This window comes from Symsagittifera roscoffensis, chromosome 10, assembly GCF_963678635.1.
Source record: "Symsagittifera roscoffensis chromosome 10, txSymRosc1.1, whole genome shotgun sequence".
Lineage (NCBI taxonomy): Eukaryota > Metazoa > Xenacoelomorpha > Acoela > Convolutidae > Symsagittifera > Symsagittifera roscoffensis.
The window spans coordinates 8,454,028-8,468,609 of record NC_087071.1 but is presented as its reverse complement, the minus strand read 5'-3'; the positions used below and the strand labels follow the sequence as shown (position 1 = coordinate 8,468,609).

The 14,582-nt window shown below is 38.3% G+C and overlaps 2 protein-coding genes across 2 annotated transcripts in view; one reads left to right on the top strand and one right to left on the bottom strand.

Annotated features, from left to right (window-relative positions):
• LOC134855191 (uncharacterized) overlaps positions 1-14,582 on the bottom strand; it is a 623,579-nt gene that overhangs the window by 581,502 nt on the left and 27,495 nt on the right. The window lies entirely within an intron of this gene.
• LOC134854965 (uncharacterized) overlaps positions 6,202-14,582 on the top strand; it is a 41,763-nt gene continuing 33,382 nt past the window's right edge. The window contains exons 1-5 of the mRNA XM_063871344.1: positions 6,202-6,249; positions 9,590-9,936; positions 12,243-12,462; positions 12,876-13,023; positions 14,123-14,309. Coding sequence (XP_063727414.1) covers positions 6,202-6,249; positions 9,590-9,936; positions 12,243-12,462; positions 12,876-13,023; positions 14,123-14,309 — 950 coding nt within the window. The remainder of the gene's footprint in view (positions 6,250-9,589; positions 9,937-12,242; positions 12,463-12,875; positions 13,024-14,122; positions 14,310-14,582) is intronic.

Here is a 14,582-nt window from a genome sequence, read left to right as displayed (position 1 = left end):
CGCTCAAAAACCGCTCAAACCTTGCGCGGTTTTTTGAGCGGTTTTTTTAGATAAACCGCTCAAAACCGTTCAAATCTTGCGCGGTTTTTGAGTGGTTTTTTTAAATAAACCGCTCAAAACCGTTCAAATCTTGCTCGGTTTTTGAGTGGTTTTTTTTAGATAAACCGTTCAAAAACCGCTCAAACCGCTCATTTCTAAGCAAGATTTTGAGCGTAATTGTCTAAAAAAACCGCTCAAACCGCTAAAATCTTGCGCGGTTTTTGAGCGGTTTTTTATAGATAAACCGTTCAAAAACCGCTCAAACCGCTCATTTTGAAGCACGATTTTGAGCGCAATCGTCTAAAAAAACCGCTCAAATCTTGCTTCGAAAGAGGCGAACACTCTCAAATTGGTATCCCTTCTCGAGAAGACAGCGGGCATGGAAGATTCTCTAACAAAACCGTCGAGCAATTTTTTTAACGTTCCAAAATTTTTAAAAATTTTCAGCGGACTGAAAAAAAAGAAAGAACTTGATAGGCGAGCAATCGCATGCAGCCCACTCTAGCACAGCGCGACATAATTTTTTCTAGAACTACAGCAACTTGATGCCAGGCTAAAAGCAATAATGCATAAAAAAAGTTACATTAGACCTCTGCTTCGGCGCGATAGTCGCAACGGATCATCACGGTCGCAAAAGTCTGGAAATGCCATGTTTTGGTCGCCAAAGCCTGGACATGCCTAATTTTGGTCTGGAAAGTCTGGAAATGCAAAAGATTTGTCGCGAAAGTATGGACATGAGTTTGGGACCTCGACCCGGGAAGACCGCTCAAAAACCGCTCAAAAACCGCTCAAATCTTGCTTGAAAAACCGTTCAAAAATCACCGCAAGAAATGAGCGGTTTTTGAGCGGTTTTTTAAGCAAGATTTGAGCGGTTTGAGCGGTTTTTTCAAAAAAAAACAGCCCAAACCGCGCAAGATTTGAGTGGTTTTTGAGCGGTTTATCTAGAAAAACCGCTCAAAAACCGTTCAAATCTTGCGCGGTTTTTGAGCGGTTTTTCTAGATAAACCGCTCAAAAACCGCTCAAACCTTGCGCGGTTTTTGAGCGGTTTTTTTAGATAAACCGCTCAAAACCGTTCAAATCTTGCGCGGTTTTTGAGTGGTTTTTTTAAATAAACCGCTCAAAACCGTTCAAATCTTGCGCGGTTTTTGAGTGGTTTCTTTAGATAAACCGTTCAAAAACCGCTCAAACCGCTCATTTCGAAGCAAGATTTTGAGCGTAATTGTCTAAAAAAACCGCTCAAACCGCTAAAATTTTGCGCGGTTTTTGAGCGGTTTTTATAGATAAACCGTTCAAAAACCGCTCAAACCGCTCATTTTGAAGCACGATTTTGAGCGCAATCGTCTAAAAAACCGCTCAAATCTTGCTTCGAAAGAGGCGAACACTCTCAAATTGGTATCCCTTCTCGAGAAGACAGCGGGCATGGAAGATTCTCTAACAAAACCGTCGAGCAATTTTTTTAACGTTCCAAAATTTTTAAAAATTTTCAGCGGACTGAAAAAAAAGAAAGACTTGATAGGCGAGCAATCGCATGCAGCCCACTCTAGCACAGCGCGACATAATTTTTTCTAGAACTACAGCAACTTGATGCCAGGCTAAAAGCAATAATGCATAAAAAAAGTTACATTAGACCTCTGCTTCGGCGCGATAGTCGCAACGGATCATCATGGTCGCAAAAGTCTGGAAATGCCATGTTTTGGTCGCCAAAGCCTAGACATGCCTAATTTTGGTCTGGAAAGTCTGGAAATGCCAAAGATTTGTCGCGAAAATATGGACATGAGTTTGGGACCTCGACCCGGGAAGACCGCTCAAAAACCGCTCAAAAACCGCTCAAATCTTGCTTGAAAAACCGTTCAAAAATCACCGCAAGAAATGAGCGGTTTTTGAGCGGTTTTTTAAGCAAGATTTGAGCGGTTTGAGCGGTTTTTCCAAAAAAACCGCCCAAACCGCTCAAATCTTGCTGGGAAAACCGCTCAAACCGCTCAAATCTTGCTGGAAAACCGCTCAAACCGCTCAAATCTTGAGCGGTTTTTGAGCGGGATCTCGACCCGGGTAGTGTTACTGTTGCAAAAATTGAATCTATCCACAAGGCTCTCGGTTACTTCAATCGCAAAAATTCCGGTTTTAAATTTTAATACTACCCTAACCAATAGAAAGGATGTTTCAGCCAAAAGGATGTTTGTTGAACTAAAAGACTAAAAGACTAAAAGACCCCGATGAGGGCTGCAAACTTTGCGCTAAAAATTCAAACAATAACAAAGCGCAGTTTTTTGAATATTAGGGTGCAATGACCGGAAAAACACGATAGTAGCTGCAGCAATTACAGTTTGAGAATTAAGTGCGTCACGTCAAATAATATTTTTTCCGTTTTCTTCAAACAACTTTCGTGAGAATTTTTTGATTCTAAGAAACTTAACAAAAATCTCTCGATATCCAGATATCACAAGCGGGAGCAACTCGGAGACAGGAGTTGTGGACGCAAAATTAGAGGCGCTAACATCCGGAAACAATGACGTGTATACCATTCTGTGATCTCAATTGCGTCGTCGTAACCTAACAATTTGGTACGGTGCGTCATTCTGCGTGAGTGCAAGGTTGTCAAGAAAGCCGAATGCCTGCCTGAGTTTTTCAAGTATAATTTGATAGAAGCTAACTGCAAGGGAGACACGAGAACCCAAAGGAGCCTAATGAATCAAGAGAACCTAACGAAAGCCTACATCTTGACTGAATTTTGGGGCTCGATTTAATACTTGAAAGAATCGGAAAAATAAGTTCAAAAAGCTGTGGATAGAATCTCGCGCTGGCCCTCGGCTATGATCTGTAAAAACATAAATCAGATCAGGCTCTAAATTTCATCGAATAATACACAATAAGTCATGGGCTACCATAGAAACTTAATATGGACCACAGGATAGCTTAAAGTCAAAGGCTGTTAAGGCATTTACCAACACTGAAGGAATCGAAAATTATACTCATCGGTAAATGTTCACAGAGCCACAAATCGGTAGCTTGAAAAATTTTATATTTTGTACGCAAAGAAGGAGGGTCACGTTATTTCAAAAACTAATTGGAACGCGCACTTAAAGCCCTTAGTTATACTTCTAACGCCACTCAAATAATTTTGCCATTCAAAGCTCATCACAGTCGGGAGGCTAACACAGTGCTAAGGAAACTGACGAAAAAATTGTCACTACAAAAACTTTAATTGAGACAAAGTATTGAGTCAAATACCTGCTGGGACCAACTGGATTGAACAGTCCGAAGAGGAATATGGAACACTTTAACGACACGCAGAAGCTCACACAAGTGCAACTAGTGAACCAAAATGGAGTGAAATGTGCGCCCACTGCTAACTGGCTTATACCGAAAGCTCAACTAAAAGGCCAAGCAGAAGGACGGCGTTGTTGTTCCGGAGGACTGACGATAAAAAAAAGAGGTATAGAATTAAGAATGAAAAGATCAAATAGAATCTAAACAAATAGAGTATAATTTGATAGAAGCTAACTACAAGGGAGACACGAGAACCCAAAGGAGCCTAATGAATCAAGAGAACCTAACGAAAGCCTACATCTTGACTGAATTTTGGGGCTCGATTTAATACTTGAAAGAATCGGAAAAATAAGTTCAAAAAGCTGTGGATAGAATCTCGCGCTGGCCCTCGGCTATGATCTGTAAAAACATAAATCAGATCAGGCTCTAAATTTCATCGAATAATACACAATAAGTCATGGGCTACCATAGAAACTTAATATGGACCACAGGATAGCTTAAAGTCAAAGGCTGTTAAGGCATTTACCAACACTGAAGGAATCGAAAATTATACTCATCGGTAAATGTTCACAGAGCCACAAATCGGTAGCTTGAAATTTTTTTTATTTTGTACGCAAAGAAGGAGGGTCACGTTATTTCAAAAATTAACTGGAACACGCTCCTAGCGCCCTTAGTTATACTTCTAACGCCACTCAAATATTTTCGCCATTCAAAGCTCATCACAGTCGGGAATATCACAGTGCTAAAGAAACTGACGAAAAAATCGTCACTAAAAAGACTTTAATTGAGACAAAGTATTGAGTCAAATACCTGCTGGGACCAACTGGATTGAACAGTCCGAAGAGGAATACGGAACACTTAAACGACACGCAGAAGCTCACACAAGTGCAGCTAGTGAACCAAAATGGAGTGAAATGGGCGCCGACTGCTAACTGGTTTATACCAAAAGCTCAACTGAAATGCCAAGCAGAAGGACGGCACTGTTGTTCCGGAGGACTGACAATAAAAACAAGAGGTATAGATTTAAGAATGAAAAGATCAAAAATAATCTAAACAAACTTTTACACTTGATAATAGTTCTGTACTTAGCAAAAGCGGCGTGATAGATAAGCGAATCGGTACTCCCAAAAAGAAACTACCAGCAAATGTTCCAGAACCGCAAACACTGGCAGGACCGCGGCGTAAAAACGAAAACGAACTTCGCGAAAAGCCAGAAGGGGTGAAGCCGTCAACGAGAAGCCGAACTGGAATGCGGTCAAATGGCGAACTGGGACAATGACTCTAATTCGGGGTCGGATTTCGAACCGACGTTATTGACATGTGGGACGAAGGAGAGAGGACATGTTGGGCGAGGCACGAGCAAGTTAGGGGGATCGTGAACATAAGGGAACAGCGAGCAAGGCGAAAACCTCTGCAAGGGGGGACGAATTAGAGGAAATGACGTCGGGAAAATCAAACAAGTCTTCGGATCGGCGAAACAACACAACCATCATACCTGCGGCGAGGGCTTCATTAGAACGGTACCGGCGGAGAAGACTGCAAGTGAACCGGAGGAAAAGCGGGGTTTGAAAGAACCGGCAGAGACGAGCCCAGCGAGTAGAAATAATAAGGCGAGACGTCCGCGGAAACTACGTTTGATCTCTTACTCAAGGCAATACTGACAGGTTTCGGAAAAAAGGCATCACGCAAGAGTTCGCATAAAGATACTGCGGAACACAAGTTCGGATTCGGAGGGATAATGATAGACAAATTATTCGAGAGAAAAAGAGGGCGGACGGAGTACGGGGCAAAAACTGAGGATGGAAGGTGAACGCCGATCTGGAGGAGAAAAACTCAACAATTAAATGCCAAGGGAGATGGTTGGCCGAGGGTCGAAAACTCAAATCGATGGTCGAAAACTCAAATCGATGGTCGAAAACTCAAATCGATGGTTGAAAACTTTTTTCTGTGATATTAATTCATTGTGTAAGTTTACTAAGTGGAGGGGATGTTACAGATTTATATTTAGTACTTGGCAGCAACGTAATTTGGGTGCCCTTGAGCGCAGTTGGACAATTTTGAATTAGCGCATCGAACACGCCGTTTTTGTCAACACCAAACGAGTGGACACTGGCTGACATTGCAGAGTTTATCACCATTGAGCCATTTTTTTTAAAGTAGAGATATCAGAACAGCAAGACCGCTAGACAGTAAACAATTATGAAAGTTTTCACAGTTTCAAAAAGATTTATTTTCAGTTTCAAAAAGATTTTTTTTCCAGTAATGTATGTTTTTAAGCCCTTGTATAAAAATACCGTTCTTGACTTTTCCAAATAGTAAAATAATTGACCCAATTGAAAGTTTGTATTGCCAAAATACAAATATTACTCAAAATTTTACAATTTTTCTAGAGTTAACGTGAAGGCCAACGAGATCAAGTGTCAGAAAAATGCACTTCTACACGAAAAATGGATTTTTTGACAAACAGCTACAGAATAGTCATCGGAGATAGTTGAGTGACATATCAAATTAACACACTTTCAGTCGTTATTATTCCACTTATAAGTTGTATAGCCTTCTAAAAAATGTTTCTGTAGTCGATCTAGAACATCAGAACAACCAGTTGTTTATCATTAAACTTCTTTGTTTTGGCTTTCACATCCTAATTCGATTTTTGTTTAACAAATTTCAGCACTAAAAATATACAAAACTGCTCGTATTAGGGCAAAGCCCTGAATGTTCCGAGTGCCTGTTAAGGTCTATGGAGCAGTAATAGTGTAAAAAGAAATTAATTGTAAGAAGAAAAAATGGAAACTTTTATTAAACAAATGTTTGAGATTTATTGTAAGAATCATCACCCCACACGCCATATAAAGTACCAAGTGATAAATTTCGCTCACATTAACAAATCAGTTATGGCAAAGAAAATTCCTTCAACCAATTTGGAGGATTTCGATTTTTTTGTAAGTATTGGCTTAACCTCCTCTCCAGTACTCCCTCTTAGGATTATGATTAGGACCTTGCAGCTAACTAAAGAGTTGAGAAGATTTCCTGCAGAAAATTAAGAAACAGAGGTTGCAACTTCTAGAAAACTTTTTTTCGCAGGTTTTTTTTCTGTTCACAGATTGCACGGCTTACAAAATGGTTAGTCAAAAAATTTCCATTTATGGAAAAGAGTTTATTATACAGATTTCTTACAATTTTCTGTACGTATGGAATTGTATGGAATTGTATGATAAAAAATTTCCCATTTATGAGAACTGTATGATAAGTGTTTTTGGTCAATCCGGGTGGGCTCGCAGGCTTTCCAAGCCGTCAACATAAAAGTTAATATTCATGCAAAACATAGCTTTCATGTTAGTTCAAAATCTATCTCGTAAGATAAATCCAACTGGATGACACCTGGTAACATCCGGATCAATTTTTACAAAAAAAAATAAAAAATAGTTCAGAATTTTTTTGAAAAAACAGTTTGGTCTATAAAATTTTTCCCAGTTTTCTAAAAAAAGAAAAGGATTATAAGATCTCTACACTCTGACAACAAACCCAATCAAATGAAGCTAGTACTAAGGAGCTGAGGTTATTTTTACTTTAAAAAAAGGCGAAACTAACAAAAAAACACCCAATTTACCTAACTGATCCACGTTTTTCGAGCTAATTGTTCAACTACAGCAAGTTGAACTAGTACTAAATTTTTAAGACAGAACATTTTGCTGAAAAAAAGGCATTTTTTTTTCAAAAACAGTAAGAAAACGCATTCCAAATAATTAAATAAGCAATATCAAATAGCTTCCACATTTCCCCTGTTTGATTATGAGTTTTAACAAAAACTACTTCAACACTGACATTAACAAACAAAATGTTTTTAAACAAAATCATGTTAAATTTTTCAGAAAAAGAAAATGAAAAAGCAAGTAAAAAATCGCTAAAGCATTTTAGGGGAGTGAACTTGGTATTAAATCGGATTTTTTGGCAACTAGAGTTGAAAAATTTAGATGCAGCGAATTTAATCAAAATTAAAGTTAGAGATGAACGAACTTTACTTATTGTTGGCCATTGTTATTTTGCTCCAAATGAAATTTCGAAAATAAGGGGACCCTTGAAAAGCAGCCGCTAATATTTAGATTGTACTTGTGACAAAATTTTTTCTTGTCTCAGCCGGTTGAAAAAGAGCTGTAAATTTGACTCCAAACGCAAGAAGTTGTCTGAAATTACTTACATTTACTATTTCCACGCCCTTGTAGCAGGAAAAACTCAAACCTTTTATTTTCAAAGCAATACCAGAATGTTTTTCAGTGATATCGTAGATGCCAACCAACCCACAGCTGATAAGCTGATCAGGGTGCTGCTTTTGAGGCAAAGACCAACTGGCATCGAACTTATATTAGGTGCGCAACTTTATTTTAACCAGGAACTGAAGCAAAGTTGTCTTTCCAAACGCTGCCGAAAATTCTGAAACAACTTACAGCAAAAAAAATCGAAGGCTTCTGCATCTCCATTAACTTCTTGCTGGTCATTTTATGTTTCTTCTGCTTCAGCGCTGATTTCAATCAAATGATTTACGCTGGTTAACCAAACTTTGTAGAATTGTCTTCTTTTTGCGCTTTTTGCGCAACATCTGTCTTTCGCGGGGATTTCGTGATGGTGGCCCTGATTTGAGGGGTTTCCCCATTTGGAACAAGTGTTAATCTGTCTTTGGCACTGTTGTTTGATTGGTCCTTGTTGTTTCATGTTTCATAGTGCCTCATATTCTGTTTATGGAAAGCTCTTCTTTTGCGTCTATTGTCCACCTAACCAATATGTTATCGTTTAACTTGGATTGAGTTAGCTGATAAGCTGACGTGGTCTTGATTGTTTTTTTATTGTTTTTTATTACCATTTTTCGAAGACTTGTTTTGGATTTTTGGTGTCCCAATTCTGCCAATTGTGCTTTTGAAGTTTACTCGTTAAGCCGGTGTGCTGTGAACATATTTTTGTTCAGGTCGTTCCTCCTTCTCCAGGACTCGGCAGACAAAATCGGATTTTTCGAAGGCCAAAACTATTATACTACAAAGAGTTCTTCCAGTTCTTTCCTGATGTGTCTGGTCGATATCATTTGTAGGACGTTGTTTCGTTTTCTCTGTTCAAACTAGTGTTGCCTTTACTGTCCCAGCTTTAAATAGTTATTTAGGATTGTTTGCTTTCGTGTCTGCTTGAAGATTTTTGTATGACCATATGACTACTCTTCATTTTGAACCAGTCTAAATCTTTTCTATACCTAAGTTTAGTCTGCAGTTTTTCTGATAGCACTGGCGTTTTGGGGGAGCGTTTGGTGAGGCTGTTCTGTGTCTCCTGAGCTTGTTGTGGAAAGTTGTGGAATTTTGTGGAAACTGTGGAATGTTGTGGGGTGGGGGGGGGTGTGTGTTTGATCCGTTGGGTGTGACCAGTTATGAAGTGTAATTCGACCTTTACGCAGTATAAATCAACGTCGTACAGTCCGTAGACTGCTTACATTCTAGAAAAATATAATATAGACGTACTTTAAATGAGAACGTAATCACAATGACCTAGCTCTAGGCCCTCTTTTAACTTAATCTATTTGCTATTTCTGGCCGTTAACATAAGTGTTAGACGCCAGAAGTAATTTAGAATGTATGCTAATTTGAGCTCTTTCTCGGAGTATACAACCGGCTGGACGGCAACGGGAACCACCCGGATCAAAATTAAAAAATAAATTATAAAAAGATAAGAATAAATACTCATTTATATGAAAACCATTAAATTGAAGCAAGTACCCTTGTTCTGATTTAACTTTAGAAACAATGGAAAAAAAGGCAAAGAAAGCATATCTAAACTGGTCTCCTAACTGGCGTTTTATGTGATAATTGCTTAGCTACTGGAAGTTTTTGTACGTACTCGTTATAGCTACAAATTTTGTCGGAACATAACGCATTCAGTCATAATTAATAAGTAAGCCATCTACAAAAAACTTAGGGCAGGAGCAAGTTAACATCCTTAAAGATGTTTGGGGGATGTTAACTTGGTTCCAAGTCGGAGTTTTTTAGCCAATCAGAATCGATGAGGTAACTTTTTAAGACTAAATTAGCTAGAAGCTGCATCTAAACAGCTGTTTAGAAGCAGCTTCTAGCAAGTTTAGTATGAAAAAAAGTTGGGGTGGAAAATCCTAACTTGGTCTGACTGGGGAGCTGGGAAGATTGTTAAAACGATTCAGAGGAAAACTTGAATTGATGGGAAAAATGGAAACAAAGCCGCTAGAAATTTAATTTAGTCATCCTGATCGGCTTAAAACTTTTGTGTTTGAAGAACTTCCTTTTCTGGTCTGTGCCGGTTGGAGAGAGCTGTGGGTTTGACTCCAAATGCGAGGAAACGCCGGAAAGAAATTACTATCACGGTTTCTACGGCTTAACAGCTGGAGAAGACTACACTTTCTACTTCCAAAGCGAATCCGGAGGCGTTTTTGGCGATGCCTTAGAGGTCAACCAACCCACTTATACTGCCAACCAGGGTGCTGTTTTTGAAGCGAGCAGCGAGTGGCAACAAACTCAGATCACGTGCTCAACCTCATTTGAGCCGGGAACTGGAAGCAAACTTGTCTTTTCGTACATCGGTGAAAACTCTGGAAAAACTTACAGCGAAGAAAAAGCATACACGTTAGTTTTAAATTTCAAACCACCTGAAATCTGACTATTCGAATTGTGCATTTAATTTTGTTGAAACTTCGAAGAAAGTGGCAGCGAATGTTTGTACGCGGTGTTTTTTTGCCGGCATTTTTCAATTTTTGCCAATTTTTTTGTTATGATCCGAAAAATGTTAATGCATTGAGACCAGTTAAGGGCAGAGAAATTATACAGCAACAACTCCTTCTAAACTGAATGGAAGCAGATAAATTGTCCAAAAACTATTTATTTTATTTTTCGATGAAAGTAATCTTTATTATTGTTCCGACCATCGAAAATCCGTGTTTTGAATTTTTTTTCTTTTTGTTTTCCACGCAAAATCATATGCCACAATTAATCATCGAACTGCGTTGAGTGATAGATCATATTAAAGCCCTGACAGTTGTGATTAAAGCCCTGACCGCGTCGAAAAAAAAACGGTTTGAATTTCTTGATTTTTTGTCATTTTTCGAGCGGTTAAAGCGTGCGAGCACTCTTATTTTATCTGCTTAAAAGCTTACAGTTGCTAAAATTATATAGTAAAAATTTAGTTTAAATTGAGTAACATAGTTTCCTTTGAGTTTTCTAGCGCCTATTTGGAATCACCAGTTTCAAAAATTCAAAAAACTACAAAACTTGAAAAAAGATTTTTTTTTTCATTTTTCAGGTAACTTTTTCTAAAAACCTGTTCATCATTTTGTTTATTCTACTATGACTGTCAATTATACCTTAGCTCTACTTTTTTCTTCAGCTCATGTTCTTTTATCCGAAAAAACGACAAAATTTCGAAAAACTTTGTTGGTTTTTTGTAAGACTATGATCGGAACTTTCTGCGCCACTTGCACAGTAACCGGTTATTCTTATTTTATTTAAGTTTGGACATTGGTCTGCGGATATATTCAAAATTTCATTTTGTCGCTTTAAAAAAAGCTTCAGCTTTTTTCTCTAGATTTCTAATCCGACCAATGAAAATGAGGAGGAACTTTGTATTCTGTTTTTTTTTCTACTCAGTACAGGACCAACCCTGGGGGAGGGTTGTATTCTGGTATGTTTTAGTTCTTTTTTGTTTTCCACGAACAAGCCTCTACAGTCGTGATTCGGAGCACATTAAAAAGTTTCATGAACGTTTTGCAAGTGTCGAGAAAAATCGGTTTGAAATTTTTTCGTCTTATTTTGAGCGAACACAGCGAGCAAGCAGTCTTATTTTAATTGCTTAAGAGCTAAACATAGCTTAAATTAAAATGAAGGAATTTAGTTTTACTTGAATAAGGTGAGTTAACTTTGAGTATTTGAGCGCCTTTTTGGAATCAAAAAATTTAAAATTCCAAAAAACTGCAAAAAAAAAACATTTCAAATATTTTTTCTAGTAATTTTTCTACAAAAACTGTTCTATCAAATTTGCTTTTTCAGTACGACTAACAAATATACCTAATTTTCAGTTTTTTTCAACTCCTTTTTGTCATAACACACCAAAAAAACGACAATTTAAAAAAAAAAGTTTTGTATTTTTTTAAGATTACTGTCGGAACATTCTTTGCTACTTGCACTGTAACCGACTATCCTTGTTATATAAACTATATTGGATTATTAATCTAAAAAAGGCATCGATGATTGAGGTCGGCTGCCATGTATTGTGACAGATAGCTCCAATCTCATTTTTCGTAAGATACTTTGTGTCTTTTTGCTTAGGTTTCCCCCTTAAATATTTTTAAAAATGGAACGACTTTTTTATACAAATTTGAATCGATATTACTACGACACACAAAGTTCTATCCAAAGATTTATAAAAACTTAGAAACTGCAAAAAAACGACTTTTCAAACACATTAGAGCTCATTTCCAGTTTCCCATCCCCCTAGTAAAATTACAAAAATAAGCTGTTCAAAATTTTTTCACACGGCAGTTTTCATGAAAGAAATGTTGTAATAATTTGTTCACCTATTCGCGCTGACACGTTTTGATGCAGTTCATAACATTAAAAATCATTTGAAATATATTTCCATATAATGAATTTCAGAAAAAGACCTGTACGGTTAAAAAAACAGGGAAAAGGGCATGTATGAGGCTAAATTGGATGGAATTGATTCGTTTCAGCCTGCCTCATGTTGATTGGCTAATCTAAGCCAGCATTTCTTAGTAAAATTGATCCAAATTTGATACCAATTTTGGACATCGACTTTTTATTATTGGGGGGGGGGGGGGGGGTGGGTTTATATAATCGAAAAGACCCAATACCTCGCTTCTTCTCAACGCCCAAAAAATGGAAAAAAAATGAGACAAAATAGACGAGTTTGTTTTCAGCTCTTCAACTGTCCAAACTGTGTTCACTGACCTGATGCCAGGGGAGAAATACAACATAACTGTGCGAGCATACAGCAAAGGGCTAATCCCCCTAGTGAAAAATTTCACTCTCGAGGGCTTCACAAAACCCCCCACAATATCTATCGTTTCCGAACCAGTGGTCAACCGGGTGGACTTCTCAGTAGACGTCGAGTGCTCTTTCGCCTTTGGATACACAAAAGTATTAGTTTGAAGTTTAACTTAATCTTAATAATGAAGCGGGGAGGGGTTTATTGAGTTGGGGTATTTTCATCATTTGGCGAGAACGCAGAAAAAGTGTTGGATTGAAAACCGAAAAATTGACGAACAATTTGATCTTTGAATCTTTGATCTTTGTCCCTGTGTCTTCCATTATTGCAATTGATTCTCATAGTTTTAACGATCTGATGCGCTTTAGTTTTGCTCTTCAAACTTTCTACCGACCCCAAATTACAATTAGGAATTACAATTATTTAGATTACACTTCAACCTCCAGATAAAGACAAATTTTTTTTTTACTGAAACCGGTTTACAGCCAGCTAAATTTCGCCCTAAAGTACGAGCGGTTCTGTTTAGGTTATGGAACGCTTTCTGTATCCTTTATTTTGTCTGTAGGAGGTGAAGATTACTGAGTTAGATGGGAAGTTACCTGATGTGGTCATTCCATTCACCATTCAAAAGCAAGTAATGCACATTCCCGACTTCACTCCCGGAGACGTGCACCATCTGCAACTCACACCCTACAGTCCCTACGACATACCAGGCAAATATCGTCAAAATTTGAAGATCTTTTTAACCCCCACTTATATTATGGTGCCCAACCAACCCCCTCCCCCCAAGTATATTATGGTATACCCAACCATCCCCCTTTCTCCAATTGTGCTACGTTGCACAGAATAACCACCCCTAAAAAACTGAATCAATGGTTAAGTATAGGCGGATTTTTTGGGGTCCCTATTTAACCGTCTTTAATCATTTGCAATAGGGGGATGGGGCTAAAGAGAAAGAGATAGACATACTCTCATTAGACACAGAATACCGCAGACAAAAAAACATAACGCGCGGTAGCTACGAGTGTGTGTTTTGTCATCCTTGCTTAGGAGTTCGAACCCCTCTCTCTCCACCCAAAGACCTATCTTTTTGGTTCTAATTGAGACAATACGTTTTGCCGACCACCACCAGAGGATTTAAGGATTTAGGGGGGAGGCCCTCCCCCCTCAGGGACTCGACCCCTGAAAACCCAAAGGGTCCCCCCTTTGTACTTTTTTGAGATATTAGTTTTTGGCTGACTGACCCTAAAATATTTTTAAAGGCGCGCTCTTCTGTCCTAAACTTTAAGGGGGGAGGCGCGCCAAAAAAATGCAAGCTTTCCAAAAAGTGCCTAAAAATGAACTCGACCTAAAAGAAAACGTTGACCGAAAGTTTTAACTTTTTTTTGAAAAGAGCCCTCCCCCCTCGAGTAATTCCTAGATGCGCCCCTGACGACCACCCTTAATTTTTTTGCTTAGGCTCCGGCTTTTTCGCAAAAAGGGCGCTTTTTCACAACAATTTTTTACAGATTTTTTTTGGTCGATCAAATAAAAATTGATCTTTTTGGTCGTTTCCCGAGTAGTTTAAAAAAATATATTAAAGGCCCTATTAGGAAAAAAATTATGCACCACAGCTAGCTTTGTGGTTTAAAAACGCCATCATAGAAAGGCCATTTTTGGGCATATTTGAAAGTTTTTGACGAAAGTTGGAATCCTTGAAGGGAAAGGGATTGAAGTGAGAGACAATTTTGTGCGAATAAAACACAAGGATAAACTGTCTCCACTAGAAAAAACTAATAAATTATAAGATTTTTGGCTGGCTGTTGCTAACAGGAGATGCGATTTGGCTCAATGTATCAATGTACACGGATAACTTCACGGCAACATTTGGTGTAAATAGTGAGCAGATTGATGTGGTTACTATGACTGTCTCCGGAACAGGCGAACACTTCAACATTTCTGTTGTTGGGGAGGAGAACGAAGTCACCGACAACCCCCAACGAACTTTTGACTTCTCCCAGTAAGTTAATCAGACATCCCGGGTTGAATTGGCATAGATAACCATCGGTGATTCAGGAGGTTCTGATCATGGTTGGTCACTTTAACCGTTTCATACGTTTGCAGAACTGATTGACGATATACCGCTAAATCATGGATGATTATCTCTGATTCAAATTATTTTAAATGCATCAAAGCATTTTGGGCAATTCGATGATTTTGAGCTTTCTAAGTGATCTCGGAATATTCAAATGATCATAGATATGGTAAGTGATTTTGAGAAAATTTTTGAGAA